Genomic DNA, 24,639 nt, shown 5'->3' with positions numbered 1-24,639 from the left:
GGGTTGAATTACAAATCCAACCAACCCGAACTTTTATATTGGTCCAAAAAAACCCCTCAGCCCAACCTAACCCAATTCGATCTATGTACACCCTACTTCTATCCCTCGTAAAAATACCAATAACTATCGTATAATACAATAAAGTTATTCAATGGAACCGCTACAGTGTGACTACTAACAGTTTTATACAGTTGAATAACGAGAAAGAAATCGTGAAAATATTTCGTTTTTTTGTCTCCGATGATTTGACGTATATCCGGAATAGACTTCTAGAAGGCCTATCCAAAACTAAACATCTAGAAGGCAATCCAAAAGCATCTCCAAATATGGTCATTTTCCAAACCACATATGAAGACAAAGTAACAAGAACAAATCCAGATCATTAGTCCCCTGAAACAGCCGCCGTTTTTTCCCAGCCCACCAAATTCAAATTCCCCTTCGTCTCTACATATATCACTCCCATTTCTCTTCCATACATCAAATCAACTATGTTTTCTTCACCAAATCCTTCGCTCCGAGCAGCTTTTTGCAGCCCTTTAAGCTCCCGAAACAAGACCATCCGACCGGTGATGAGCATGTCCTGTAAAGGGACGGATTATTACACGTTGCTCTCGGTGAGTGATGGATGTCATGCGAGCAACGAAGACATTAAGAAGGCTTATAGAGCCAAGGCTTTGCAGTATCATCCTGACCTTGTTTGTGATCCTTCCCTCAAAGACAAGTGTACGAGGATGTTTGTTCAGCTGAATGCAGCCTATAAGACACTCTCTGATCCTGTTCTTAGAAGAGAGTATGATGATTCTTTGATGGGTTTGAAAGGCAATCATCATGGCACATCTACAGGATTTAAAGGGGATTATAGAGACCTGTGGCAAAGGCAGATTCTCGAGCTCAATCGGCGGTCGAATCTTCGGAGGAATTGGTCGTTGTCGTCTTGGGGCGGGAGAATGCGAGCTCAAAATCGTTGAAAATGTGAATGACTTCGTCTTACTGTTTAAGTTTTTGAGTTGAATAGTGATATGAGAACGAGTTAGGTTTTGACATAGAATTATTTGATCGAGTTTTTTTTTTGTTATTATTATTATAAATAATATTGTTGTGGATTAAAAAAAAAGATACACTTGTCGGATAAGAGTAAGATCTAGGGTATACGAGTGACGACAACTTTCTCCACTGATAGATACGTTTTGAGAAAAACTAAAAACAAAGTCATGGATCTTACGTTCAAAGTGGATAACTGTAACAGCCTGTATCCACCGCTAGCAGATATTGTCCTCTTTCGGCTTTCCCTCAAGGCTTTAAAACGCATCTGCTAGAGGACCCTTATAACAGGTGTTTTGTTCTCCTCCCCAACCAATGTGGGATATCACAATATCTGCTAGCGGTGTATCCGGGTCGTTACGAATGGTATTAGAGCTAGACATTGGACGATGTGCTAGTCTTCTCGTTTTTTCCCGAAGGGGGGTAGACACAGGGCAGTGTGCCAGTAAGGACGCTGGGCCCCGAAGAGGGGTGGATTTGGTAGCGGTCCCACATCGATTGGAGGAAGGAAAGAGTGCCAGCGAGGACGCTGGGCCCCGAAGGGGGGTGAATTGTGATTTCCCACATTGGTTGGGGAGGAGAACAAAACACCAATGATAAGGGTGTGGAAACCTTCCCCTAGTAGACGGTTTTAAAGCCTTGAGGGGAAGCCCGAAAGGGAAAGCCCAAAAAGGACAATATGTGCTATAGGTGGATCTGGGTCGTTACAATAATAGACAAGAATGGGGATCACCACCTTGTATAGATCACTCATGCTATACTCGATCGGCGTGGCGGATAGAAAAGAGCGATGGAAACTAAGGGGGAGGGCGCCCCATTACGGTGGTCTAGCGACCGTTAGATGTTCTTTATAGCCACCGTTACAGAATTAGAAAGATTGGAAAAGAGATGTGAACACAAGCCCGGGAAAGAAAGGTCAGCCACCTTTATTAGGTTTCACCCTAGATTATTGAACTGTGAATATCATATCATTGTGAAGATGCCATAAATTTATTGTCTTTACCAAATGATATCAGAGTCGTATTCTTGATCTAGCTGTGCTAGTAGAATTCTCAGATGTCGAATGAAGAAGTTGTGAACCTCGATGACATAGTGAATCAATGGTTAAGTTTGTGAACAGGTGGTGTGCTCGGATGTGGAGTTGACTCGGACAAAATGTAACACGTTTAAGTGTATCGGCTAGATATTTCTAGGAAGATTGTGGGGATACGAGCGGGGACAACCTTCTCTATTTGAATTTGATGAATCACTTTTGTGAGAAAGACTTGAATCTTGAATTAAATTTCCAACTAAGTATTGAAAAAATTACTTTTTTTGTTCCATTAAAATTTGGAAAGAGAGTTACAATTTAGTAATTATGGAAGTAATTATCATTGCAACGATATAACAAAAAAACAAAAAAACAAAAGGTTGCTCGAAAACGCGTAAGAATTCTGGCGAGGCGCTGAAATTCTCGTGTCCATCTCGGTCACACCCTCCTCGACCTTCACGACACGCCAAACACGCCAAAACAATCCTCAGTCTTCCCAGAAACTACCTGCAAGAGAGAGAGTGAGAATAGTAGCGAAGACGAAGAATACAGAGTACCGCTAGTGAGATCTAGAAGAAAATTCCATTGACACCGTGCAAAAGGCTAGACTTCGAGGAATGACCCAACAAAGATTCAGCACGTATAGGTAAGCCAAATTACACATTTCTATCGTGCTTTTTAGCTAAGATCCACGTCAGTGAGAAAGGAACAAATCTTCAAAAATCAGTAACGTTGAACCCATCTATTCTCAGGCTATATTAACGTATCGTCACGTTCATCAAGTGGTGGGTCTATACTCGCATGTGTGGGTCGTGTCTAGAATAGTAAATACACATCCAATTACCTGCTAGGGGTGTACATATAACCCGACAACCTGGACCAACTCAACCCAAAGTATAAGGGTTGGGTTGGGTTGGATTAGCATTTCGAGTACAGTTAGGTCCATTTTTCTAAACCCGAACTGAATCGGTTCAGTTTCGGGTTTGTGAGCAAAACCTTTAGGTTAACCCGAGCCAAATAAGAATATATAAAATATATTAAGAATCCATCGATATAAGGACTCTATAAATCACGATAAATAAGCATATTTCAATTAAAATATTTTTATATATTTTTTTATTTTAGTTATATATCATGTCTTTAAACTAATCCTTTTTATTATTTATTTAATTTAATGATCTATCCTTATATTTTGGTTACTTTAACCCATTCTCAAGAAAGGTCTGTATTTAGTTGTTTTTAGTTTTATGACACGGTTGATTAATTTGTTACAATTTTGTTGTTTTTTTATTGATTCTTTTCTTTTTTTGGTCAATCATTATACATTGATTTGTGTTTGTTTGTGAACTTTTAATATATTTTATCTAAGATTTGTGTTTGTGAACTTTTAATATATTTTATCTAAGATTGTATCCGAATAATTATAAATTAGGTATAAATAAAATTTAAAAAAAAAATGATAATCCAACCTGGACCCAACCCAAACCCAACCGAAAAATAGAGGGTTGGGTTGGGTTGTGAAAAGTTTCGGGTTGGGTTGGGTTACCAATCCAACCAACCCAAACTTTTGGGTTGGGCCAAAAAAATCCTCTAACCCGACCCAACCCGGACCATGCACACCCCTATTACCCGCTTAGGATAGCCACCGAAAGAATATAGACTGATATGATAGGTCTCCCTCATGATTGTATGCACTTGCATCTAACCCTATTTGTGGGATCACTTTCCAAGTATTTGTTAAAGTACTCAAGTCATGTGTTACTCTTTTTTGTGCAGGTAAAGGCAAAACTCCCGAGTATGGCTGATGGTGGCATTGCAACCTAAGAGACCATGACATATGCATAGGGTGTATTTATTTGCTTAGACTTAAGTTAAAATAGAACGTTTTTAATTTTAATGTTTATTTACTTCATTTAGTATTTCATTCTGTCGTTTTAAAGATATTTTCGAACACGTAAGTTCATGACAGCATTTTAAGATTAAGTTTCAAATAATTATTTTCACACAAATGAGTATACAGTAGCGACTTTAGACTATAAAAAATCTAAGGTCGTGACAAAAACCATCTAAGGTCGTTTTTTTTTTTTGGTAATTTTATATAGTTTAGGTTGCATGTTTAGAATCATTCAAGTTTGATGTGATCAATCTTGACGGTGGAATGATTCAAATCTCAAACATATGTTTTTGTTGAGATGTTTGATCAACAAGAGAATCCAAATCTTACTTCTCTTGCAGCAATTCCTCGTTTTTTAAGAGTGAAGATTACTTTCCCTACGTCCCATGCGACATGGTCACGTTACCTACTCCTCGTTTTTAAGAGTAAAGACTACATTCCCTGCATTCCATACAACATGATCACGTTACTCTCATGCGACATGATCACGTTACCTACTCCTCGTTTCTTAAGAATGGAGACTATTTTCATAGACCAACACAAGTCCTCGGCTCTTCTTGCATCCCATGTGACACTCAAAATCATTTTTAATTCTTTTATGATTTTCTTAGTCATCTTGTCCTCGATATCGTTTTTATTTGGATGTAGCATTAGTTTTTTTTTCATGTAACTCTCGTTTANAAAAAAAAAAAAAAAAAAAAAAAAAAAAAAAAAAAAAAAAAAAAAAAAAAAAAAAAACACCTTGCCGCAAAAGAAACAACTAAATCCAACGGTCCCAACAAACTCCCTTAACGCGAATAAACACTAAAACAATTTTCAAATTCCCCCAAATTTTTCAAACGCTTTCCACTCAAAAACTGTAGAACACACCTACTCCAATGGCGGCGACTATGGATCCAACGGACGCCATAACGCCTGTCGCCGCCGAAGTTTCAGGTGTCGGAGCCGGCGTCGTCTCGTTCTTCACTGGCGCTTCTCCCGGCGACAATTTAGGTGAGGCAGCCGGCGTAACCGCTGCATCAAAAACAACAATCGAAACAGAACAAACGCTCAGGAATTTTATCACAAACATTCCAAAATCCAGATCGAAATCAACAGAGTAAGACTAATCGAAAATCGTTTCAGAGAAGAAACAGTACCAGGAGAGCCAATAGGAGAAGTCGACACTGGAAATCAAAAGGAAACAGCGATTTCACAAAAACAGATCAGTTAGGTTTTCTAGGGCTTTACCGAATCGGAAATTAAGAGAGCGATTTTGAAGAAATTAGGCTTACATTTACACTCAGAAAGAGCAGGATCGGATATGTCGCAAGCGGCAGGGAGAGAAAGAGCCTTGGTGACATTGAGGACGATACCTAATGAAGCGCTTTTCTTGAAGGTATGACAGAGGCAATCGGCGTTAGCCTTGGCGACGATTTTAAGGCCGAGACAGCAGGCTTTAGCGGGAGTGGTGGTGGTGCTGTCTTTGGAGACGAAGGGGAGGCAGTCGGCCAAAGTGAGGATGAGTTTCGAACAGTCCCCCTCCGGCACTAGGGCGCCGTATGCGGCGGAGTAATTCGCGACCAGAGCGAAAAGAGCGAAAAGAGAGAGAGAAAGCTTGGCGGTGGCCATTTCTAAGGAAGAAAAAGAGAGGGAAAGTGGAGAAAAAAAGTACCGGAGAACTGAACACTGTGGCTTGAGGTTGGTGAAGACCATTTATATAAGGATTTTNTTTTTTTTTTTTTTTTTTTTTTTTTTTTTTTTTTTTTTTTTTTTAAATACTATTTTTTAAAAGTTTTTTTTGTTAATAATTTTTAATTTTTTTTACCGTTTAAAAAATATAAAATTTAAATATAGTATTAACATGTTTAACATTTATATAAAAATAAAATTTTTAAAAAATTCATTAATATATGAACCGAAACTGTTTATAAGGAGTATTTTTAGACGTGTATTAACCGTAAAGATATTTTTTTTATTTTTTGTTTTTTAAATTAAAATATATTTTTAAAGACTGTTTTAAAAATTAAATAGTATTTTTAAAATAACATATCAACACTTTCCATTTAAAACCAACTATATTTTTGAATTTTTTTTAAAAGTATTTTCAGATTTACCGACATTTTTTTTTTTATTAATTTAGTCTATTAAAAAAAATTATTTATAAAATTTTAAAATATTAATTTAATTTTTTAAGAAATTATAAAATTCACGAACTCACTCACAAAATTAAAAGTTAAATTTGAATTTATATTTAATATATTAATTCATTTTTAAATTTTTTTATTTACGAAAAAAATTTAGACAAATTTATCACACAAAATAAAAAATTTCAACCAAAAAAAATTAAAAATTTTAAAATTTATTAAAAGAGTTCAAAAATTAAATTTATAATTTAATTAATTAATTAATTAATTATATATAGGTTTTTGTCCTTTTTCTAAGTTTCAATTCCCACATAAAATGAGATTTAAATGTTTTTTTTTAATTATTCTTATCAAGTTTTTAAATTAAAAAAATAAAAACCAAATATATTTGTAAATTTTTTTAATTATTTCATCGTGGTATGTGTTAGATGAACACGACTCTCCACGATGGCATGGTATTGTCCACTTTGAGCATAATGTCTCATGTCTTTGCTTTGGGCTTTCCCAAAACATATTATACAAATAGAGAGAGTATTCTTTGATTATAAACTCATGATCATTCCCTAAATTAGTCGATGTGGGACTTTCATCATCCAACACTAAAAAGATAATTTCGAAGAAATGATAAAATATGGGTCAAAATTCTCGCAGATCTCCTTATCATCGGGAAACCTACAGAAGTCAGAATGCGAAGAGGAAAAAGAAATCCTACGAGTTTAGGACTATTTGTGTGTCCACGAGACAAATTCTGTTTGAAATAGATGGTGTGACTAACATTTTATCAAATCTTTAGTGTAGTTTTAAAACCGATAAAATATAATATTGCAGCTTTTGAAATAATAGACATATTTTATAATCCAAGAAAAAAAATCGAGAAATGTTTTTATAATTTCATACGTAAAAATATAATTATAATATTTAACTAACGTAATTTCTAAAATTTAAAATTTTAATATGACAAACGAGTCATAAATAAATAAATAATTAATTAATTAATTAGGGTCGAGATGGAAATGAAAATGAAAAAACTTTTCTTGTTCTTTCTCCCGTTCTCCACTTCGGTCGAGGCAGATCCCCGCAGGACCTCATTTCCACCGATTAAATAGATTTCTATTTACTTTACCATTTATCGTATGATATCAAATAATCATTTATTAATTAATTAATGTATAACATTAATATTTAATTCAAACAATATTGTAAAAAAAAAATATATTAACAAACACGACTTAATAAATAAAATTATCAATTATCAAATTCTAAACGGAGCTCGAGTTTATCTTAAGATTTATATATCAACATGACGACGCCGCACGGTTGAAAAAATATGACCCGTGAAAGTCAATAGTCAACTACAAAATCAGAAGGCGAGTTTAGTTAGGAAGGTAAGGCTGGCAGCTTACTCGACCCAATGCACCGTTTCTTTGTGGGCCCCACACAAGTTTGAAAAATAATAATAATAATAATAAATAAATAAATAAACAAAATGTATGAATTTAATATTTGTTTTATTTTCAAATTAAACATTAAAAAAAAAGTCTTTATTTCTTTTATTTTTTTTATTTCCAAATTTTGATTCTTTATCAATTTAATGTCTTATATCACACAAAATTATAATTTTCAACCATTTAAGTAATTACATTTTTTAATAGACAGTTAAAATTAACCAATAAAATATATATTAGTACTCAAAATTCTAAAAAATATTATCGAAAATAAATAAATAAATAAATATATAATATTCAACGGTTCTTTTTACCCCCAATAAAAATTACTAACATTTACCAAAATTGTTCTGTAAATTTTTTTTTTTTTTTTTTTTTTTTTTTTTTTTTTCTTTTTTTTTTTTTTTTTTTTCTATTTAGTCAACCTTTACAAAAAGGAAATAAAAATAAATAAATAAATAGTGATCGGTATCTTATTTAGTGATCGGTATTAAAATCTAAAATTAATCGTCTTTTTAGATATGGGTCAGATTTGTACCAAGATCTTGCTCGAGATAATATATTAAATAAATTCAATTAATAAAATATTTTTGAACTTTCCCCATTGTCTCAATTTAAATTTTTTTTTATAATACTTTTTAATTTCAAAAGATATTAAAAATACAATGAACGTTTCAAAATATAATTCAATTTGATGACCTTACTAATTGTTTTCTACGACTATTATTATTTTTTTTTTTTTTTGGTATAATTTAATACCCTAAAAAAACTCAAGATTTAATGCATATTATTTATAATATATTCGAACACAATTATTAGATTTTCGGACATCTTAAATAAAATTTCAAACCAAACAATCCCTTAGAAAAAAGTTTAATTTTCTTTTACTGAACCTAAAATGAATAAGTTGTATAAATTCAGATACTATCTAAAATGAATAAGTAACATGAACGAGTATAAAAATATACTTAGTACGTAGCTCACTCATAGATTTATCGACATCAATCAAACTTAGAATTAACATATCGTGTATCTTATATACCTTTAATGGTGATAACCTAGAATCTTAATCATAGGTTATTCATTATGAGAATATTAGAATAAGACTTGGTCAACTCTTCGGAGTTATACAACACTAAAAAGTCTTACAACTGAGTTCATGGTAGGGTTTTCAATTTGGATATCTCATCTAGCTTCTTTGAGTCATCTCAACCATTGAGTTCACATCATCTAGCTCTTTAGAGCTCAGCTAAATCACTAGTATCACGTAACTTAACCTTAACCCAATGTTGGATTCACATTATCTAGCTCCTTCGAGTTCCTCAAACTACTATCAACGGTGGCATCATGTGATCTATTCCTTGATTGGATTCATATGAATCACTTACCTTAGCTATGCTCTTTACTATTTCCTTTGGACGTTCCAAGTCTAGAACATATATACCCTCTATCACATCAAAAGAATTTACAACTAGAAATTAGCTAACGACTCGAACAATCTTCAATCTTCATATAGTCATAACTGACTATATGGTAAAGTGACCCTACTATTTATCAACTATCTCAATATTATGTCAAAATCTAACTATCGCCGTTGAATCTACACAAAATGAAAATGAACAAGCGTCTTGTTTCTAGTCGTATCTCCTCCTTTTTCAAATTTTGGATATTACAATTTTAGTTCCAATACAAACCTTAGAAATGTGAGGAAACTATGAACTACAAATGAAGATAAATTGTCTAAAATTAATAATTATCTAGCCACAATTGCAAGTGATGCAACATCTGCCCTTCATTTTATCATTTCAGACACAACTAAACTGAGATCAAATACCATGACAGAATCAAAGGACTAAAAAACTGCTAATTTTACAAGATCACTCACTGCCTTACAATCATCTATATCATCTACACTAGAATTCTAACTCAGATGCAAGTTCCAAGATTCTACAATGTAAATGAACAAGAGTTTCAGAGATCTGACCTTAAAAGCTTTATCATTCTTCTTCATCAGCTTCAGCAGCAGCTATCTCTGAATCCAACTTGTTTAGTAATTGCTCGCTCACATGTTTGCCCACGGATATCATGTCAAGGATTACGCTTGGATCGACCCCAGCACCCCCTCGTTTGGTCAATCCACAGACATGACCGTGCCTGTTGACGGATATGGAGATTGCAGAGCTCATTTGAGATTCCTCTTCCAGAGTAGCATCCACAATGTAGTGCCTACCCACCTTTGTCAATGTAACTATGACCGGAACCCCAGATGTGTCAAACTGTAGAAATTCTTCATCGCTTACGTCAACTTCGGGTTGTTCATTGGCCGATGCTTCTGCAGAAACATTGACTTTTGGTATGCCGGTATTGCTCAAAGCAGCCTTGCGAAGAGGATGAGGGTTTATTAGTTTCAGCTTTAACTACCAGCAAGATATTCTTGATAGCAACTGTGATTATTAAAAAATCTACTAAATATGAAGGGTTCAAATCTTCCGGTAGAGTCCTATATAAGAGGAAATTATTGTAGATCTCGACACCGAAAGAGACAAATATAGGCTCAAGGGACTTCAGTTGCAAAATGTGAGTTGCTCAATCAGAAATAATGACAGATATAAGCAGACCATACACGGGCATGACACTGATGTTTGTTGTTCATTGTTTTGGTCAAACTAGCAAAGCTTATATGGTCATGCAGCCTAGTATAAACAATAAGTACAAAACCTGGTTATTTAAGTAAACAAATGAGACATAGAAGAGTAGACAAAATTCAAGAAAATGTACCTTAATCGCAGCACCAAGGGCATCTAGAAGATTGCCGTCTGAGCTTACAACAAGGCCCTCAATATAAAGATCCCAGCAAAGCTTCCCTTCCACAACTATCAGAGATGAAAGGTCAATCCCAGCCCCTGAGGCAACAAAAGCACGATTGTTAATCAAGGGCAAAAGTTACTGATCAAAACAAGGGAAGTGAATACTATCAATCTACTTTTCTAGTCATGAGTCAAACCTGCACCACTTTTTCCTCCTAAGAGGCATCGCTCAAGGGCAACCGAGAGTTCTGTTGCCAACTCTTCACCACCCCTACCCTATATTCAGTGAAAACCCAAATTATTACAAGCACAGCAAAGGCACATATGGAAAAGAAACTACACAAGTTGATGTGATGCACATGGATACCAGTTCAGTTGTTTAACGATTTCTATAGTAAATTACAAACGTTTATAATAGCTTTTCTGTTAGATAATTGTTTTAGCACTTAAACATTGATCTAACATCTATTGTATCCCCTAACTCTTTTCCATTATTTAATTTGTTCATTCATCTTTGATTAAATGTTAGAACTATGCACTTATACTACCTTTGCTAATATGTTTCCCTTAAAAGAAAGAAATTGGTTCTCAACTTAAAATGAACAAGTAGTGGGTTAAAAGACTCTAAAGGCTTTTGATGACTATAGTTACTTATTTTTGGAGAGGATTGGTGGGTGGGTGTTAAGCCTCTTTGTGATCTATTTATTCACATTTATTATTTTTCTGACAAGAGGTTACACTCAGTGGCCTCTATCTTGTCGATCTCTAATTCGTCCTCTTCACTGTCAATGGGTTTTCTCTTCTCACTAATCACAAGTCTTTGGAGGTAGTGGGATTTTTTACACTATTCTCCTATCATAGGGTTTGGGCTCTTAATATGTCTAAAGACTTAATGTATTAGTCTTTTCCCATCCCTCTTTATTCCTCTTCGTCCAATCAGGGGCCTCCTTTTTCTCTTTCCAGAAAGGTGAAAATCCCTAAAAAGTGAAGTTCTTTACTTGGCAAGTTTTACATGGTAGAATGAATTCCCAGAATTACATCAAGTGAAATTCTTCCTTAATGTTGTGTCAATAATGGTGTGTCCATCGTCAACAAGACGAGGATCTTAATCAGCATTTGAGAGGTTTTCAGCTTGCTTACTCCCTATGGAGCTGGTTTTTTAGGGCCGTTACATGAGTAATAGGGGACTATCACTCTATGTTAAGGGTGATTATGATGAAATCTCACTTCAAAAATAAAGGAAAAGTTCTGGGGTAGGCTTGTTCATTTGCTATTCAATGGGGAGTCTTGTGGCAAGCTTGTTTGTCACTATTTTCAAAAGCTCAAGAGGTTTGTCGAGGAGGTGTCAAAAGTTGTGAGATTTAATGCATCTTTAAAGATATCTTCGAATCGTTCTTTTTGCAGTTATCAGCTTGGGTTATTCTTTGGGATTGCAGTCTGTTCCTATAATTCATTGAGGACTCCTTCAATGGGGTTTTTTTTCTTGTATGTTTTCTGTGCGCATGAACCATTCAAGTTTAGAGGAATGATCATACCTAGTTAATCATAATCTAAGAATGAGAACCATACTATCATTGAAAATAAGGCTAAGATCCTTCAAGTTTCAAGGTAGATTTGTTTGCAATATCCAATTGTTAGACTATGTTGGTTAGTGATAAATGTGCCTCTTATTTAATCCAATTGATCAAAATCCTACTACGCTCGAATTCTTAGCAACTTGCACTAATTTCAAAATTTAATCACGAATAGACAGCAAATTAATCAATGGAAATCAAGCCCATAGTCAGAAATCTAAATATCAAGACCTTCATACAAATTATAGCTTCTGATGCTCAACATTCCATTTTTCACTAATGCATAACCTCTTTTTCTCCAACGAAACACCATTTTGCATGGAACAACCAATTTACTGTCATTTCTACAATCATGAATGAACAAATGTGTAAAAATAAGCAAGTTTCACACCTCAAACGTTGGCTCTGCAGTCGGGCTGCAATCAACAAATATGGAAACCTTCCCTTTATCAGGCTGCATTGCATTAGGCCTTCCAAGTTCAGCCTGCACTTAAACATATCTAAGCAGTAATCACCATAACCAATCCAAGTTTACAGTTTCAAAAACGAAAAACAGAGCGGTTGCAGTGTTTTGGTTAGAAACTGGTGAAGAGTAGAATTGAATGAGAAAGAAGCCCAACGCATTTATACCTTGACAGTAGCAATAACCTCAGTACCACCCATTCTGACCCTTGCTGAACCATTCGCCTAAACATAAGTGAATTGAGAAATAAAACCACATAAAGAGCAAGAACAGAACAAGCAAAGAAGCCATAAATATACTGCTCTGTTTTGAGTATACCTGAGAGATCACATCCGTTTCTACGGAAATGGGTCGATAAGTTAGTCTCCTTCGACCATCGGTGCGAAGATCCTGAGCAATACCACCTTGTATGAAAAGCTTTTCTCCAACCGAAAGCCCCTTCATTCCTACTTCTGGTGAACCACACAAAACCAGCTGGAAATTAAACCCAGAAGACGAAGGTTTCGACAAAGTTGGGAGTTGGAACATTGGGGTTTTAGCATAAACTAGAGATTAAAGAAAAAGAGAAGATAGATGTTACTGACATCGAGGGACGGCGGCGCTGTTCGTGCTTTGTCGGCGACAAGGCCTTCAGTGTTCGCCAAGCCGGTGTGTGGACCTCGGCAAAAGAACACAGGGGCTGCGATCCGCAGGCCAGCAATTGCAGGGTGATAGGAAGAGAGAGAAGGAAAAAGTGACCGAGGAACAGCTCCGGCGGAGAGGGCGCGCGCGGTAGAGACGGCGAAGAAGGAAGAGTGGAGTGGGCTACCAGCAAAAAATGGGTTTAGGGTTNTTTTTTTTTTTTTTTTTTTTTTTTTTTTTTTTTTTGGCAAATTCCAAAAATACTGTACTGTAAAAAAAAAATTACAGAATTAAAGTAATTTTTTTAAATAAATAAAAAATTAAAATAATATTTAAAAGAAATTACAAAAGTATATTATTGGGCAAACTATTGAATAATAGGATTATTGTGATTTTAAATTGCAAAATAACATTAATTTATTAATTTATTATTAGTTTATTTTAAATAATAAAGCTATTAATTAATATTGAGTTTTCCTATTTGTCAATTTATATAGTCTATAATAAATTTTTTTTTAAATGTACTTTTGTTTTTATAATTAATAATATTGTATCCAAATATAAACGGTAAAATATTACCTATGATGTCAAGTACTAACAAAGATGGTTGCTTTCTCGTTACACGATGAGTCCGAGTCCGAAGTACTTCCAGTATAGAAGGTCTAGATCTTGAATATCTTAAACTCATTGTTACTAGTGCTTAGGATGAGCACGTCTCTCATCAATGCTAGAACGGTTAGTCTTTTGGTATTTTGAATGATATTAGTTGCATCTACGATGGATTGAGCCTCAACGAAAGAACAAAGTCGGAGTCTAACTTGTTGAAATGTAGTGTACCTCTTGAATTTGTTGGCTGGATAGTCGAGCCTGAGTGGTTTTTTGTCATCTACCTTATGTTTCTCGGCCTCTTGATCTGTTTTTTCTTTTCATGTAATTGATTTGATCTACATTTAGGTTCATCAACGACCTTATTTCTACAAAGTAATTCTTTTGTGCTCACGACTGAGTAATAGGCAACAATATGACTCTATCATAGCAACCTTCAACAAGTAAACCTTCGTTATTGAATCGAGTTATATATTCTCATAGGGTCTCTTTGGATACGTGTTTGATGGAAAGAGATTTCATTTATTCTTAGATGGTTACAAATTTACGTAATTGAAAACTAGATTTTTAGTGTTTCATTAATGTATTTTAAGTTTATTTTTATATTACATTTACATAGTAACTGATTATGGTCATATAAAGGTTACAAACTTAGGCTATATAAAATGATGTATGTTATCTTTATAGAGGAGACTGGAAAATGTAGTAAAAAGAGCATATCTGATTTCCTTTAGTCAATGGCTAAGTTTCTTTACAATTCTATATAGTTTAGATTGCATGTTTAGAATCATTCAAGCTAGACATGATCGATCTTGCTTTAGTAGTGAATTGAATCTCAAAGAAGTGTTGTTGCCTTAAAATATTCGATCAACAAAGTAATCTGAATCTTATTTCTCCTGTAGTGATTCTTTATCACATATAGTTAGAAACTAATACAGGAGGATGCAAGTAAGTGTTAAGAAAAGTAAATAATTTCATTTAATAGAAGAGATGATGTAAAATATGTTTTCAAAATTTATAGATAAACCATTAGTAGATACTAATTTTTTTTTGAAAAAGTTAATGATCAGATGGGGAGGAGAACGAAACATTCTCTATAAGGGTGTGGAAACCTCTCCCTAATAGACACGTTTTAAAAACCTTGAGAAGAAGTCCGAAAGAAAAAGTCCAAAAAAGACAATATCTGCTAGTGGTAGGCTTGGACCGTTACAAATGGTATCAGAGCCAGACATAAGGTGATGTGCCAGCAAGAAGGCTGAGCCCCGAGGGGTGGACATGAGCCAGCGTGCCAGCAAGGAAACTGAGCCCTGAAGGGGGTGAACATGAGGCGGTGTGCCAATAAGAAGGTTGAACCTCGAAGGGGGTGGACATGAGCCGGTGTGCTAGTAAGGACGTTGGGCCCTGGAAGGGGTCATTCGTAAGGGCTCTATATAGTTCGATTTTGGGGCGTAACATTGTGGGTGTTCCCTCGACTGCCCGAGAAAAACAAGTGAAAGAGGCATCTTCCATCCATATCGATTTAGGTTTTTCTGCACCATATTTAGATCTTCCTCTTCTTCGATCCTTAGTATATGTTCGGTATAGAAAGAGAAAGGAATGTGTACCCATTGACCATATGGGTTTCCCCTTCGTTTCAGAATTTTCCATTTCTACATCTCTTTCTTCCGTTTTTTCCATTTTGTTGGTCACGGTATTGTGGATTGGGGGGTCCCACATCAATTGAAGAAGGGAACGAGTGCCAACAGGAACACTGGGCTCCAAAAGGAATGGATTGTGAGATCCCACATCGGTTAGAGAAGAGAACGAACCATTTTCTATAAGGGTGTGGAAACATATCCTTAACAGACGCATCTTAAAAACCACGAGGGAAAGTCCGAAAAGAAAAGTGTACGTAAGAAGAAGACGATGGGCATTAAGTTTTTCCAAAAGGAACTCTCTTTCATAGTAAGAAGTTGGGAGTGAATCATGAGGCTGAAAGAGGGCTAACAGGAGAGCGATTGTCCACGTGGTTGGTGACCAAGTAGAGTAGCGAATGAAGAACTCGTTTCTCATTGGTCCGAAATCTATCCAACACCCTCCCACAGATTTCCCCTCCAGATTCTCATCAACACACATGGCTCCATTTAAACCCACAATTCAATTCACAATATCTCCCACAGACCCTTATCTTAAAATCATAAAACAAACCTCACTACATACCTGAAACTTCCACATCTCAGAAGAAGCCATGGCTGCAACGGCTGCAACTTCTGGTGCTCTGCTTAATGGGTTAGGCTCACCCTTCCTCCATGGAGGTAGCAGAACCCAAATCTTGCTGGCCGGTGCCAGAGGCGGTGTCAATGTTGTCAGCTCTCGCAAGCTTGTCATCGTTGCTGCTGCTCAGCCCAAGAAGTCTTGGATCCCCGCTGTTAAGGGTGGCGGCAACTTCATCGACCCGGAATGGCTCGATGGCTCGTATGTCTCTCTTTACTGCTTTTGTTGTGAAATTTTCAGTCACTGTTTAGAATCTGCTGTTGGAAGAGGCATTTCAGTTTAAGAACAGGCATTTTATCACACTTTCTAAGGAATTAGTGTTTAGAATCAAGATGAGACATTTCATCGAACACTTACGCTGTTTTTCATAGGCATTTTATCACACACTTTCTAACTGATATAGACATTGTTAGGAATCAGGATTCTACACACAATGGTATGATATTGTCTACTTTCGGCATGAGCTCTTTTAGACTCCCCAAAAGACCTCATACCAATGGAGATGTATTTCTTCCTTATGAACTCATGATCATCCCCTAAATTAGCCAAGACAGGACTCACTCTCAACAATTCTCAACTATCCTCCCCTCAACAAAGTACACTATAGAGCCTCTCCTGAAGCCTATGGAGCCCTCGAACAGCCTCCCCTTAATCGAGGCTCGACTCCTTCTTTGGAGTCCTCGAACAAAGTACACCATTTGTTCGACATTTGAGTCACTTTTAACTACATCTTCGAGACTCACAACTTCTTTGTTCGACATTTGAGGATCATATTGACATGGCTAAATTAAGAGCATGACTTGTTAGGAATCACGACTCTCCACAATGGTATGATAGTGTCCACTTTGAGCATAAGCTCTCGTGACTTTGCTTTGAGCTTCCCCAAAAGGCCTCATTCCAATGGAGATAGTATTGATCTTCCACTAAATTAACCAACGTGGGACTCACTCCCAATAATCCTCAACATGACTCTTATACCAATGTTATGAATCACAACTCTAACCCGTAACAATAGAGATGTATTCCTTATCTATAAACTCACGATGATTCTTAACCATTCTCAACCATTGCTCTTAAGAAAACATGGAAGAGGCATTTAATCAAACAGTTTCTAAGCCAATTCAAAACTCTGAAAGAGACATTTCATCAAACAGTTCATAAGCAATTACCTGTTTGGTTTCTACAGACTACCAGGCGATTACGGCTTCGACCCACTGGGGTTGGGGAAGGATCCAGCATTTCTGAAATGGTACAGAGAAGCAGAGCTAATCCACGGACGGTGGGCAATGGCAGCAGTGGTCGGAATCTTCATCGGCCAGGCCTGGAGCGGGATCCCATGGTTCGAAGCCGGAGCCGATCCGTCCGCAATCGCTCCATTCTCCTTCGGATCACTGCTCGGAACCCAGCTTCTACTAATGGGATGGGTCGAGAGCAAACGATGGGTAGATTTCTTCAACCCAGAGTCTCAATCCGTGGAATGGGCAACGCCATGGTCGAGGACCGCAGAGAACTTCGCAAACGCAACGGGAGAACAGGGGTACCCAGGAGGGAAATTCTTCGATCCATTGGGATTTGCAGGAACTCTTAAGGATGGAGTTTATATTCCAGACACGGAGAAATTGGAGAGATTGAAGCTGGCGGAGATCAAGCATGCGAGAATCGCCATGTTAGCTATGCTCATCTTCTACTTCGAAGCTGGACAGGGGAAGACGCCATTGGGAGCTCTTGGATTGTAGAAAATAATTCGTTAATGTGAAGGAAAAATTGTTCATATTTTCACTAAAAACACTTTGGGATTGAACATGTTTTGATGAATTTGAGATAGATTTTGAAGGGGGTTTTGAATTAACAACATCGTCTACCAATTTATTAGATCGATGATTTGATATGATATCGGAATGTTGTCTACTTCTCGAGCCATCACATATAGCTCATGCACCCATCTACACGCACACACGCCTCAACTGTCTAGCCTCCCGCTCGCTTGACCTCGTGACACCCATCATCGAGTGTTTCACGTTCTATGTCATAGTCAATTGTCTCTTCTGACCCTTATAACTACTTTATGTTAGCTAAAATGTCCAAAAGTACCGTGGATGGATGCGACTAATGGTTAATTTTTCCTACCCTGGGTTATATTTTATCAACGTAGTTCTTATCCGACCCCAAATAATTATATGTCACCCCCGTTATCCGAGACTCTGATATTCACTCACTTTTCTTAAAGCAATAGCGACTCTCGATCCTTTATACTCGAGATTTTGATATCCAAATCTCTTCCTTTAATCACAATGCTAGTTGGTCTTGTTCGTGAAGACACGAATCATGTGGATAATATTTTGACATTCTTATACTATATTAAAGTTGGACTCGAACCATTACAATATTTGTAATGAATAATTGTACGTAACACTAATGTAAATAAAGTCATTGCACGCTAGCCTAGACAACTAGTGTCTTTTCCGCTAATTGTTTTTGTTAATTGTAATGGGTCCTAAATTTCGGGAATCCCTCACAAATCCGTAACGGTAGAAATAAGTACTCCTCCATTCTCGGGAGCCACCGTCATCTTTCTAGAGCTATTGCTATCGTTTTTCATAGATGTAATAACTTAACGCTCATTGGTGCTATTGCTTTCACCATGGTCGCTACTTTTGCTGTCCATTTCAATATCAAGAGAGAGTATTGTGTTTAGAGATGTCTGTGGGGCATGGACGGGAAAGTCTTTCCCATTTCTGTCTCTGCCTCCTATTTTATTTTCTATCCCGGGAAAATTTCATAATGATAATTAATTAAATATCAAAGATTAAATGAGTAAATAAAAAAGGAAAAACATTGATTTTTTTATATAATGGTCCGGAAATGCATACTCTACTTCCTAATACTCCGTTTTGAGTATTTCTTGTAACGACTTTCTCGTACGTAAATCAAACCGTCATTCTTTTTATGGGTTCAAGAGTAGATATTCAACTTATTCTCTTGTAGGTTTAGGACTTAACCTATATTGATTTTTTATCCGGTTTAATATCAAAACTATATATGATCCAATTTCATAAAATTAACGTGAATATAGACCAAATGTAATTATAAATTGCAAATAATAGATCGATCAATAGAGTGACTATTCGATTAATGTGATTGAGAATCGTATTTGTAAGATCCCACTAATGTGTGCCAACTAGGACGCTGGGCCCAAGTAAGGTGGATGGTGATACGTAACGGGCCCAAGTAATCTCTCTCTAACAGACGCGTTTTAAAACAGTGAGGCTGATGGTGATACGTAACGGGCCAAAGCGGACAGTATTTTTGTCCTGGCAGTGAGCTTAAGCTATTACAAATTGTAACGACCCATGCCCACCGCTAGTATGCTATTGTCCTCTTTGGACTTTCTCTTTCGGGCTTCCCCTCAAGGCTTTCAAAGCCGTCTGCTAGGGGAATGTTTCCACACTCTTGTAAACGGTGTTTTGTTCTCCTCCCCAACCAATGTGGGACATCACAATCCACCTCCCTTCGGGGCCCTATGTTCTCCTCCCCAACCAATGTGGGACATCACAGTCCACCCCCTTTCAGGGCCCAACGTTCTCGTTGGCACTCTTTCTTTCCTCCAATCGATGTGGGACCACCTCCAAATCCACCCCCCTTCGGAGAACAGCGAGAAAGTTGACACATCGTCCGGTGTCTGACTATTGTTCTCTTTGAGCTTCCCCTCAAGGCTTTAAAATGCGTATGCCAGGGGGAGGTTTCCACACCCTTATAAATGATGTTTTGTTCTCCTCCCTAACCAATGTCCAAATGGTATCAGAGTCAACGCCGAAGAGTCCACCCCCTTTTGGAGCCCAATGTTCTCGTCGGCACTCTTTCTTTCCTCCAATCGATGTGGGACCACCTCCAAATCCACCCCCCTTCGGAGAACAGCGAGAAAGTTGACACATCGTCCGGTGTCTGACTATTGTTCTCTTTGAGCTTCCCCTCAAGGCTTTAAAATGCGTATGCCAGGGGGAGGTTTCCACACCCTTATAAATGATGTTTTGTTCTCCTCCCTAACCAATGTCCAAATGGTATCAGAGTCAACGCCGAAGAGTCCACCCCCTTTTGGAGCCCAATGTTCTCGTCGGCACTCTTTCTTTCCTCCAATCGATGTGGGACCACCTCCAAATCCACCCCCCTTCGGAGAACAGCGAGAAAGTTGACACATCGTCCGGTGTCTGACTATTGTTCTCTTTGAGCTTCCCCTCAAGGCTTTAAAACGCGTATGCCAGGGGAAGGTTTCCACACCCTTATAAATGATGTTTTGTTCTCCTCCCTAACCAATGTCCAAATGGTATCGAGTCAAACGCCGAAGCCAAGACGGAAAATATCTGCTAACAATGGGCTTCACTTATTACAAATGGTATCAGAGCCAAACATCGAGACTAAAGAGGACAATATCAGCTAACGATGGACTTGACTACCAATAATTTCACATATTAAAAATTAAAAATGAGTTTATATTTGTTTGATTGATTTAGGAAAAGGAGAATAGAGGGAGAAGTCCATAAAAGTGGGGAAAAGAGGACACCTGCGATTTGGAAGATATCCTTTCCTCAAAAGGCCGCCTGTCTCGCTCCTTCCTCCTTTTGTTTGTTATCACTTTCCCTCTATTCTGATTCCCTCCCCACTGACCTAAATCCATTCTCCACGACCTTCACCTCCGTATCCATGGTGGGCGACGCCCACTTTGTTCAGACGCCGCCCAATTCCAAGAAATCCAAGAAGAAGAAGAAGAAGCGAGGCGGCACCAAGAAGAAGATGACTTCTGAGCAAACTGCGGCGTTTAAGTATGTCACGGAGTGGGTTTATTTGGATCAATCTAATTCTCTTGCCTCCACTGCTGCGGCGTCTGTTGTGGACGATTTTGGAGTTCAGAAAACTCTTGGCAAAGGTGGGGAGAAGGTCGTCTTTGACTTGCATTCGCATTCCAAATTCAGTGATGGATTTCTTTCCCCTTCGAAGCTGCTGGAGCGAGCTCATGGAAATGGGGTGATTTTTTCTTGTTTTTTCTTCCTCTTCTTCTGCTTTGTTTACTCGAATCCTTCTTCTCCCTGTCTGTTCTTCTGTTCTTATCCTGTTTCTGATATAGAATTTACTCTCAAATTTACATTCGAAAATGGGTGTTAGATGCAGAACAACACTTAATCATCTGTGCTACTTGTGAGATGAAAACTTTGGATTGCCAATATACCCTGTTTCTATTGTTCGATTTCTGCAGTAATCTGTGCTGTTTTTTAAAAGATTTGGTATCACATTCATCTAAAACATTTATGTATAATTTGTTCAAGCATTACATTACTGGCCTTGTATTTTGTAGCCATATCTGTCATGCTTTAGTTAATTAGAAACATGTACCAACAACAGGTGAAAGTTCTTGCTTTGACAGATCATGATACAATGTCTGGTATCCCGGAGGCCATCGAAGCAGCTCGTAGATTTGGTATCAAAATAATTCCGGGTGTCGAAATCAGTACGATATTCTCTTCTGGGTGAGATCTTTGTTTCTTTTTCCCTTTTTGATGTTAAAATTCTGGAATTTGTATGCTATTGTAGTACTCTCCTCAAGGTACGTTTTGTTTGTATTAAAACTCTGAGATTTTCATGCTTTTTTGATACTATGCAATGCAACATTGTGTTCAGTTGTTGAAAATTTTGTTGAATTGTGCCATAACATTTGTGTCGAGTTTTCGTTTGAAATAAATTTTGACCTTCTGATACATGGTAACTGATTTGGAGCAGTAACTCAGAATCAGAAGAACCAGTACACATCCTTGCATATTACAGCAGCTGTGGACCAGCAAAGATTGAGAAGTTGGAGAAGTTCTTAGAAAATATAAGAGAGGGGCGGTTTTTGCGTGCAAAGAACATGGTGTCAAAACTGAATGAGCTAAAGCTGCCTCTTAAATGGGATCATGTGGCTAAGATTACTGGTAAAGGAGTTGCTCCTGGGAGACTCCATGTGGCTCGTGCCATGGTTGAAGCAGGCTATGTCGAAAATCTAAAACAGGCATTTTCTCGTTACCTTTTTGATGGTGGACCGGCTTACTCAACGTGAGAATCTGAACTTGCTGTGCTTTCTTTTATCATGGATTGTTGAACAATATTGATGCATCATTGCTATATAAGGGTGTGATATATCCTGCTCCCTTTGTTTACCACAAGCATCGGCATAGACTAATCCCTGCTACTTGAAGGCTATCATTTGAGTCACTATGTTCATAAAATTGAAATAGACCATTCAAATCGATTTTCGTCCATAATTTTAAACAAGGTCACTAGTAAGTATGGCCTCATGGATGTTTAAATTACATATCTAGTTGATTTTGCTACATGTATATGTCTATTGTTCTTTCTCATTCATACCTAACTTCATGGGATGTGGAATTTCTTCAGCTTCTTTATGTGTAACGGCCCAAGCCCACCGCTAGTAGATATTGTCCTCTTTAGGCTTTCCTTTTTGGGCTTCCCCTCAATGGTTTTAAACTAGGGAGAGGTTTCCACACCCTTATAAAAAATGCTTCTCCCAACATTTGGGGCTTAGCGTCCTCGCTGGCACTCGTTCCCTTCTCCAGTCTATGTGGGACCCCCAATCCACCCCCTTCGAGGTCCAGCGTCCTTGCTGGCACACCATCTCTTGTCTACCCCCTTTGGGGCTCAACCTCATCGTTGGCATATCGCCCGGTATCTGACTTTGATACCATTTGTAATGGCCCAAGCCCACCGCTAGCAGATATTGTTCTCTTTGGCCTTTCCCTTTCGGGTTTCTCCTCAAGGTTTTTAAAATGCGTCTGCTAGGGAGAGGTTTCCACACTCTTATAAAGAATGTTTTGTTCTCCTCCCCAACCGATGTGGGATCTCACAATATGATATGCATCTTTATCTACATATGATTCCCCGGAAGAAGGAATCCTAAGTTTACTTAAAATGACAGGACATGAGAAGAGCTTACTCAATTTTCCTGGTTTAGTTTTGGATGAAACTAATCATATCACTTGTTAGCAGGCTGTGAATCTGTCTCTATGTTTCTGTACTTAACCTATGAGTTTAAGTCGGATTTTCTTTCTTGCTCACTATGAAGGTGGTGGCAGGATATGCTTACTTGTTAGCCAAAATGTTTGTTATTTGGATTGGGGAAAAGTACGTCGTCTTGCATCTTGCCCGGTTTTTAAACTGTAACAATGAGAATCGAGTTTATTTTCCAGGGGATCAGAGCCCTGTGCAGAGAAAGCAATACAATTGATACACGAAACGGGGGGTGTGGCTGTCCTAGCTCATCCATGGGCCTTGAAGAATCCTGTTGCTATCATTAGAAGATTGAAAGATGCCGGTCTTCACGGGCTGGAGGTTTACCGGAGCGATGGAAAATTAGCAGGTACACAATTCGCTCGGCCATTCCCTTTCCTCCTATTGATTGTCACATGAAATATTACCTACTTTCTTGTTATGTTATAAGCATGCTCTTGTTTTTCCAGTATTCTAGAATGGTCTGACAAATTTGAGGCATACAATGCATAGCTTGTTAAGGATTAAAGGTCCTTAGAGTATCTTCTGATAACATGTTGCCATTTTTCCCGGCCCGTGTATTGTTCTTTTAGCTGTTTGGATCGGTTTTCAAATATCTCGACTTAGACAATCGACATCGAATTCATATGTTTGTGTCGATTGACAGCGTACAGTGACCTAGCAGACATGAATGGCCTTCTAAAACTTGGAGGATCAGATTTTCATGGAAGAGGTGGAAACAGTGAATCCGAAGTTGGAAGTGTAAACCTTCCTGTTCTTGCTATGCTTGACTTTCTTAAGGTCGCTCGACCAATTTGGTGCAGTGCCATTCGAGACATTCTCGAGAGTTACGTCGAAGAGCCTACAGACTCAAATCTAGCAAAAATTACCAGATTTGGAAGGACCCGGGTTTTGAAGGGTGGCTCCCCACCGCCGAGCTGCGTAAATGACATCATCGATCATTGTTTAACTTCGTGGCTGACGAACGAAGAGAAGCAAGATGCCGAGTTTGAAGCTATCAGATTAAAGCTCTCCCATATTTCAATGAAACAACAAGAAGTTCAGGTGCCTTAAGAGTTCATAACACTAACCAGGGTCGATCATGAAATTCTCGCTCGTCGTGCTAACATAGTCGACATGTGGATCAGATTCAGTAAGTTTTTTGTACTTTCCATAGTTACTGTTCTTTTGATGGGGAAAGCAGGTTGCAGTAGATGATTCGTTGAGGTACGTCGACGAACGAAAAGCTCCGATTATCGTAAGTTATATACTTTTTGTTCAAATCAATAAAACTTCATTCAATCTCTTGCAAGTATTTTGTTCATTGTTTATGTATTTAATTGGATCTCCATGCCTACACCAATCTTTTGGCAATGTTGAAAATGAAAAAGGACTTGTTGGAAGAGTTTTTGTGCTTAATTTTCTTTTAATCTCTCAATAGGGTTTGCTATTCTCGGGTTAGATTAATAAAAATATCATTCAATTTTACATTCTATCTCGAAATTATCTTTAAATTTTCAAAAATTTCAATAAATTAAAAAAAAAAAGTTCAAAAATACTATACTGATTGGGTTGAATGGAATAAAAATATCATTGAATTTTGCATTCTATCTCGAAATTATCTTTACATTTCCAAAAATTCCAATAATACCCTTGAAATTTTTAAAAAAATCTAACAAAAGTTCAAAAATACTATACGGCTAAGTTAAAAATTCCAATAATACCCTTGAAATTTCTTACGGCTAAG

The 24,639-nt window shown here is 37.3% G+C and overlaps 5 protein-coding genes across 7 annotated transcripts; 3 read left to right on the top strand and 2 right to left on the bottom strand.

Moving 5' to 3' along the window:
• The first annotated feature begins 488 nt into the window (after window positions 1-488).
• On the top strand, window positions 489-968 carry LOC111792821 (chaperone protein dnaJ 20, chloroplastic-like). Its single transcript, XM_023674413.1, has one exon. It carries the CDS (start codon window positions 489-491, stop codon window positions 966-968), a length of 480 nt encoding a protein of 159 aa, XP_023530181.1.
• Window positions 969-4,711: 3,743 nt separating this feature from the next.
• On the bottom strand, window positions 4,712-5,620 carry LOC111793860 (non-specific lipid-transfer protein-like protein At5g64080). Of its 2 annotated transcripts, none has more exons than XM_023675924.1 (3): window positions 5,240-5,620; window positions 5,105-5,131; window positions 4,712-4,979 (listed from the first exon to the last, which is right to left on the bottom strand). In XM_023675924.1, the coding sequence occupies exons 1-3, from the start codon at window positions 5,574-5,576 to the stop codon at window positions 4,816-4,818; spliced, it is 528 nt and encodes a 175-aa protein (XP_023531692.1). In that variant the 5' UTR covers window positions 5,577-5,620; the 3' UTR covers window positions 4,712-4,815. The 2 variants fall into 2 exon arrangements, with proteins under 2 accessions (XP_023531692.1, XP_023531693.1); XM_023675925.1 differs by having other exon boundaries at window positions 4,712-4,976.
• Window positions 5,621-9,203: 3,583 nt separating this feature from the next.
• On the bottom strand, window positions 9,204-13,189 carry LOC111792238 (exosome complex component RRP42). Of its 2 annotated transcripts, none has more exons than XM_023673594.1 (7): window positions 12,965-13,189; window positions 12,699-12,854; window positions 12,548-12,604; window positions 12,309-12,401; window positions 10,541-10,619; window positions 10,315-10,439; window positions 9,204-9,914 (listed from the first exon to the last, which is right to left on the bottom strand). In XM_023673594.1, exons 2-7 carry the CDS (start codon window positions 12,822-12,824, stop codon window positions 9,534-9,536), a joined length of 861 nt encoding a protein of 286 aa, XP_023529362.1. In that variant the 5' UTR covers window positions 12,825-12,854; window positions 12,965-13,189; the 3' UTR covers window positions 9,204-9,533. The 2 variants fall into 2 exon arrangements, with proteins under 2 accessions (XP_023529362.1, XP_023529361.1); XM_023673593.1 differs by having other exon boundaries at window positions 12,699-12,832.
• A 2,554-nt stretch (window positions 13,190-15,743) lies between these two features.
• LOC111793622 (chlorophyll a-b binding protein CP24 10A, chloroplastic-like) lies at window positions 15,744-17,751 on the top strand. Its single transcript, XM_023675582.1, has 2 exons — window positions 15,744-16,061; window positions 17,047-17,751. The coding sequence occupies exons 1-2, from the start codon at window positions 15,835-15,837 to the stop codon at window positions 17,594-17,596; spliced, it is 777 nt and encodes a 258-aa protein (XP_023531350.1). The 5' UTR covers window positions 15,744-15,834; the 3' UTR covers window positions 17,597-17,751.
• A 2,642-nt stretch (window positions 17,752-20,393) lies between these two features.
• Window positions 20,394-24,297, top strand: LOC111793902 (3',5'-nucleoside bisphosphate phosphatase). The gene is made up of 5 exons (XM_023675971.1): window positions 20,394-20,879; window positions 21,255-21,379; window positions 21,630-21,941; window positions 23,093-23,262; window positions 23,560-24,297. Exons 1-5 carry the CDS (start codon window positions 20,559-20,561, stop codon window positions 23,964-23,966), a joined length of 1,335 nt encoding a protein of 444 aa, XP_023531739.1. The 5' UTR covers window positions 20,394-20,558; the 3' UTR covers window positions 23,967-24,297.
• Window positions 24,298-24,639: the final 342 nt, after the last annotated feature.

Source organism: Cucurbita pepo, chromosome LG04 (genome assembly GCF_002806865.2).
Source record: "Cucurbita pepo subsp. pepo cultivar mu-cu-16 chromosome LG04, ASM280686v2, whole genome shotgun sequence".
Classification (NCBI taxonomy): Eukaryota; Viridiplantae; Streptophyta; class Magnoliopsida; order Cucurbitales; family Cucurbitaceae; genus Cucurbita; species Cucurbita pepo.
This window is presented reverse-complemented; position numbering and strand designations above follow the sequence as displayed.